The 6,383-nt window shown below is 26.5% G+C and overlaps 2 protein-coding genes across 2 annotated transcripts in view; both read right to left on the bottom strand.

The window, feature by feature from the left end:
• The window catches only part of LOC102677759, a 961-nt gene extending 474 nt beyond the window's left edge, over window positions 1-487 (bottom strand). Inside the window, exon 1 of the mRNA XM_006618789.2 lies at window positions 76-487. Within this exon, the coding sequence (XP_006618852.1) occupies window positions 76-373 (298 nt within the window). The 5' untranslated portion in view covers window positions 374-487. The remainder of the gene's footprint in view (window positions 1-75) is intronic.
• Window positions 488-1,234: 747 nt separating this feature from the next.
• LOC102677629 (pancreatic triacylglycerol lipase-like) lies at window positions 1,235-5,982 on the bottom strand. Its single transcript, XM_006618788.2, has 7 exons — window positions 5,780-5,982; window positions 5,439-5,541; window positions 4,026-4,174; window positions 2,664-2,909; window positions 2,126-2,332; window positions 1,834-1,990; window positions 1,235-1,751 (listed from the first exon to the last, which is right to left on the bottom strand). Exons 1-7 carry the CDS (start codon window positions 5,823-5,825, stop codon window positions 1,694-1,696), a joined length of 966 nt encoding a protein of 321 aa, XP_006618851.1. The 5' UTR covers window positions 5,826-5,982; the 3' UTR covers window positions 1,235-1,693.
• Between the last annotated feature and the right edge of the window lie 401 nt (window positions 5,983-6,383).

Below are 6,383 nucleotides of genomic sequence, written 5' to 3'. Positions count from 1 at the left end.
TTACTTAAATTCTAAATTCAAAATTTTAATTTTATTAATAATTTTATTATAATAACTATGAGACTTTAAGATAACTTACTATAATTCCAACTTTAAGTTTCATTCCATGCAAATTTGATCTTCTCGCGAATTTTGATTGATTTAAATTAATGTTTAATCCTGTTTTAAAATTCCACATTCCAAAATATGTTACATTCATTGATCCTCCTCGATCTTTACAAGGATTATATACATCGTATAAAATATAATTTTCTGCTGATGGCACAGCAATTATAACATCAGTAGAGACAGTAAACGTTTCATCACTTAATATTTCTAATACATGACTTAAATTTGAACCAAAAATTAACCATTTATGCATTTCATCATACATAGAATATTTAGTTGCCTACATAAGTATAATAATAAAATATAATAATCTAGACATTTATATTTAACAATTGACAAATTGAAATTAATATTATTATGATGATATTTTTCTTATTTAAAAGTTATGAAATTTTTGAATTTTTATAAAATAATTACAATAGAATAAACTATTTTTAATTTTAATAATTCTTGAATAGTTTGAATAATTTTTTATTCATTATAATAATGAAAACTATATTTAGAAAAAGAAATATATCGAATACATAATTTGAGGATAATATACATGAAAAATATGACAAACAAATATGATAGTATTGAAATATCATAACATTGATGTTTCAATATTTCAAAAGATAAATTACTTACATCTATCAAGATTCTTCTGTATCGACTACGATCGCATCGAGAATCCAAAAAAATACCTAATCGATGGTATTCTGCTCTTAGAACTTTCTTAACATCTAATCGCAATTCAACCGTAGAATTCAACATTGAAATATACGTAATATACATATCGTTGAACGTTTTTGCAAGTTTAAAGTTATCTGATTTTTATGAAATAAAAAAAAGATTTTATACGTTCGAGTTCAAAAAATATTTTTTACAAAATGTTTGCTACGCACTTTCTAGATTGTCACAAGAGAACCCGACGATCCGTTCCACTTTTCTGAATGTAAAATAATCACGGATAATGTTATTTTCATTAACGCAAAAAGTAACTATTAATTGTGCTATTAAAAGCAACAAGAAATACGCTCGATTCATTGTACAGAATTATCTCATGTAGGAACGTTCTCAATACAATATTGAAATCGGTCTTGCGCTGATATTCTCTATTGAATATTCCATTATCTCGTTAATATTGTATTTCTATATTTATTAATCTCAACTACCTTGAATTATTAATATACCAGCCGTTTACATTTCTTCATAAACGTCCACGTTTATGATCCATCATTTTTTTCTGGATAACATAATAATATTCGATATGATGAAACAAAGTACACAAATTTCAAAATAATCAATGTAACATTTATTTTCGCTTCATTTTGCAAAAGTACGCGAACGAGAGAAAGTATCACCAGAACGTGCCATTTTAATTAATATAATTTGTACTTTTCATGCACGATATGAAACGATAACGCTTCACCGGCTTCGATCTCGTTCGTCCGATTTATTAAAAAAAAAAAACAATAAAATTCAAATAACACTGCGCACGCTGCATAAATAAAGTACTTGTAAATGACTAGTACAGATTATTTCGATGTCGCAAATACACGATCATTTACCACAGAAAGGTTGCAAATTTAGTATCCATTGTCATTTATTTTATTGCGAACGGAGGCGCTTCGTTTGTAGTTAAATAAAATTTTCCCCGTAACCTAAAGTGATTAAAATAAGACATAATTGCATTTAAATAATATAATATATAATCCAAAATTAAATATATAGATAATATCTTACGACGTGGATGCATATTCTCCCATTAAAACGATTGGATTGTAATCGCAATGTCCTTCTTTGTATTTTTCCCAACTTTCACAGGTTCTTGCCTTGAAACCAGATGTACTTCCTATACTCTCTGTCATGTACTGATGAGCTCGCGAATGGCTGCAGTAAGCTGACAAATGTTCGATATTGTTACTTAAAAATCGATCAAATAGTTTATAATAATATATTTATATTTTTATTGAACATTTATAATATATATTTATATTGTTATGGAACATTGAATTAAAAAAAAAAAAATTTTTACTTCTTGTCGGTAAAAACGAACACCCAGGCTGTGGAAATTTTCCATTGTTAGGATAAAAATCAGCATGACCAAGTGGAGCCAAAAATCCAAATGCAGGTCCACTTGTATGAATTACATCCACGAATTGTGCATCAGTTGGATCTAATCTGAACTCTGGATCAACAATCCCAGGAAATGTCTCGAATAATGGACTAGCTGGATCTAAACCTTTGAATTGTATCATAATATTAATAACAAGAATTTATAAACTAAATATCTTACTAAATATAATCCAAGGATAATCTGTCAGTCACGAAATATTTTTTAAAATATCATAGCTATCATTCTTAAAACAAATTTTAATTTAAACATTATATTAGCAATTTAAAAAGATAATAGAATGATCTTGATAGTTAATTTAAAAATAATCAGTTATTCCACAAAGAAAATAGTTAATTTTTTAAAATTTTCTTTACATCGGGAAAAGAATCACAAATTATTTAAATATTATAGCAAATTATAAATTAAAAAAAATTGTAATACTATAATGGAAACATACCTGTTATTCTACCAATACGCCCGTCCAGATAAGCTCCAGCAAATCCTGCAACATGTGACCCCAAACTGTGACCACTAATGTGAACATCCTTGTATTCAAGATTCGATTCGCGATTTAAAAATTCCAGGAAATCTCCGAGAAATTCACCCACTCGTCGCGTATTGTTCGCTGCCATCGGATAAACATCAGCTGCCAAAGCACCCCATCCGACGACTATCACGTTTACATCTTCATGAAGTAGATACGCTGAAATCGTAAATAATCATTTTTAAATGTACCAAAAAAGATTTAAAACATACAAGATTTTATATATATATAAAATCTTAAAAATATTTTATATTAGTTATTTAATTTATAATTATAATCTATTGCTATTAGTTTGATTATAAAACTAACCCAATATTCAAGTTTAATATTCAATATAGGAAAAGTCTAAAATTAAATGTAAAGAAAAGTATATAATTGCATATTAATTTATTCATAGGACATATTTGAAGAATTAATTTTAGAATCTAAAATAAATAGAGAAATTGATATTCAAAAATATTCATTGAAACTTATTTATTAAATTATAAATAAATTTAAATTTGCTTTAGATAAAGCAGGTCGCAGATAGAGTAAGGCCACTTTCTCCATTATACTATAGTCATATCTTAGCCTTGCTTCATCTAATACGTCTTATGAATATGTATTAATGTATTAAACTTTATATAATATGATTATAAATTAAATAATAATAGAAATATAAATTCAAATAAAAAAATCCATATTAATAGAAATACATACATTAATTTTTATTTTTAGCATTATATTTTTATAGTCTTTAGATTATGAACTATACTTTTGTAAGAAGTTTATAGAACTTGAAATGCTATTGATATGCAATAGAATAAAAGATAAAGTAATAAAATTAGATAAAGTATTAAAATTTTTGAATGATAGTATTTAAATGCATAGTACATATTGGAAAAAAACAATTGATTTGCCAATAGACAAGAAAAATGATGTACATCCAAGTTCTAATTTAAGATTTCCCATAGTTACGTCAGGAATTTAGTCGCAACACAGCAAAACTTGTTAAGTGATCAATTAACTTGTTATCGTAGTGACCCTTGAACCTGGCGACGTCGATTCCGTGTTTACCGAAACGGATTGACCCTGATTGTAATTAAATTTCATTGAAATGATGTCGACGCCATCGATATTTCTAGAAATTCCTTGAAAATCGTTTTTCCTTTTTCTTGTTTCATTCATTACTATATGTAATATTTTCTCTTCATTTGTTCATTTTCTTCCTTGATTTTTATTCTAATTAATTTTTCTTTAATCGTCGAAATAAACAAGATTCATTTTTACACATACCATCTATCAAACCTCGTACCCAAGCTTCGTTTCCGGTGTCGCTAAATCCATGAATAATGAATTTCGTTGGACGACTTTCGTTGAAGTGAGATGCATAAAGAACCTCGGTATTGTTTAAAAACAACTGTTCTTCACCAAATGGATTTTCTCTTTAATAATAAAAAAAAAAATATTATATTTTTAAAAATGTTTTTAATTATTCGAAATATATATAATATTTGGAAATTTTTACTTTATACAAATTTGAAATCATAATAATATAAAATATTTCTGAGTTAACTTGTTATAATTTTTTAATTTTATAATATTACATACATTCATTGATGTTAAATCTTTTTTGAAATTTCTTTATAACTATTTGTTTGATTTTTTCTATAAAGAAATTTTTACAATTCTTATTGACAATTTTTTTGCTGTTAATTATAATTTCAAATTCAAAATTTATTAAAATATATTTTTGTTTATAATTTTTAATTTGAGTATTGAGCAAAACTATTTTTTTGCTGTTAATAATTTGATTAATAATTTGATTTATATCACGAAAATATCAAGGATCGGAGTGTCTCAAATATGCCTCAAGTGGCGCCTCAATTTCCCCTTCTTTCCGATCAACAGCAAACAGCAAAATGATGTAAAAAGAAAAAGAAAAGGAGGCACGTCCGCGATATTCACGCATCGATGATAGTTAGTGGAGCGTCAGCGCTGAGAATAGAATTCGCCGACATGATGATTGCACGTATCATTAAAAAAATTGATGCATCGTTTATGAACAGCAAATGATAAGACTTGCCTCTGCATGGGCGAAAAATTCGCAGCGCGTTGCCAAGGAGAAACATAAATTTCTTAAACATTTCAAATTTGTCTCTTTTTTTTATCTAATTTTCTCTTTTATAAATCTTAAAAAAATCGCAAATAACCATAATAATCGCAAATAAACATAATAATATCAAACTAATAATAATAATAATAATAATAATAATATTAATAATAATTTTTTATTCAAAAAATAGATTAGAAAATAAAATAAAAAATAAATTAATAAAAATGTTTATTAAATAAAATATTTTTAATGAAAATAAAATTTTCAAGCAATATTATATAAAATTTCTTAAACTTTTTTTTTTTTTAAATTTGCATTTTTAATTTTGATTTAAAAAATAGGAAAAATAGAAATAATTTTAGGAAATAAAATAATATAAATAAATAAAAGATACCTATTAAATAGAATATTTGATGAAAACAAAATTGACCTTCAAACAATGTTATATAAAGTTTTTTTTTTTTTAAATAGATATCAATATCAAATATTATTTTTCACGATATATTCTATTTTAAGAACATAATTTCCTTAATTTGTATCGCAAGTTTCTCCTAGATTATAAAACAAAAAAAAAAAATTTTTGAGCTGTATACCTGGTGTACAAATTGAACGTAGCCGGTTCACGGGCAAGCCTGAATACAGATTTGATGACTGTTTCCACATCGTTCAGCAGCGTGTTCTGCGGATATGCATATGCTAAAATCACGAGGAAATAGTATTGAAAAAATAAAGAATCGTTTAAAATTATTCAAACAGATACACAATCACCTTAATCTTAAAAAATTATTTATTTTCTTGAGGTTTTTTTTTTTATTATAAAACTTCAACAATAAGTTCAATAAAATCACAATACTCGAGATTCGTAAGAACAACATTCAGTTCACTTTTAGTTGATTGTGGAACGTTGCGAAAAGATCCACGTGACTTCCTTTACCTGAGAGAACGACCGCCAGAAGGACGAGTGTTTCAACCGATGACATGTCTCTCCACGCGATACCGCTCGCAGTTGCACTGGATTACTACTGTAGCCGGCTTAGCAGCGGACTACCATTCATCCTACACACGATTTCTCGTCTTTGATGTTCGATAAGCCCGGCAGCTACGTTCATTTGTTTAATTAATACGACAGCTGCTCGAACATGGATAGTTTTGTGAGTGGTTGCCCCTTCTCTTACAAATAGCCTTCATTCCGAACTCTTAATTTCGTAATTCTTATTACGACTTCGTCACGCGAGAAACACTTTTTGCACGCTTTTGTAAAAAAAAAAAATGTATCGATTATCGCTTAAAGAGTATATAAGTGTAGGCGTGTTTGTATATATATTACTAATAGAATATTACTAATGTTATTTAAAATTGAAGCAGAAAAAAGAAAAAAATGTTTATTTCCTCTTTGAAAGACTTAATATGATAAAATTATATGATGTGTAAAAAAGAAACAAAATGATATTTTCATTTATGGAAATTACAAGTTTATTCATTTTGAATTAAGTATTTATTATAAAAAATATTATTAAATATTAATGTATATTATAATC

The sequence above is a fragment of the Apis dorsata genome, unplaced genomic scaffold (genome assembly GCF_000469605.1).
Source record: "Apis dorsata unplaced genomic scaffold, Apis dorsata 1.3 scaffold_376, whole genome shotgun sequence".
In the NCBI taxonomy this organism is placed as follows: domain Eukaryota; kingdom Metazoa; phylum Arthropoda; class Insecta; order Hymenoptera; family Apidae; genus Apis; species Apis dorsata.
The sequence above is the reverse complement of the archived record's forward strand: the minus strand, read 5'-3'. Positions and strand labels throughout refer to the sequence as shown.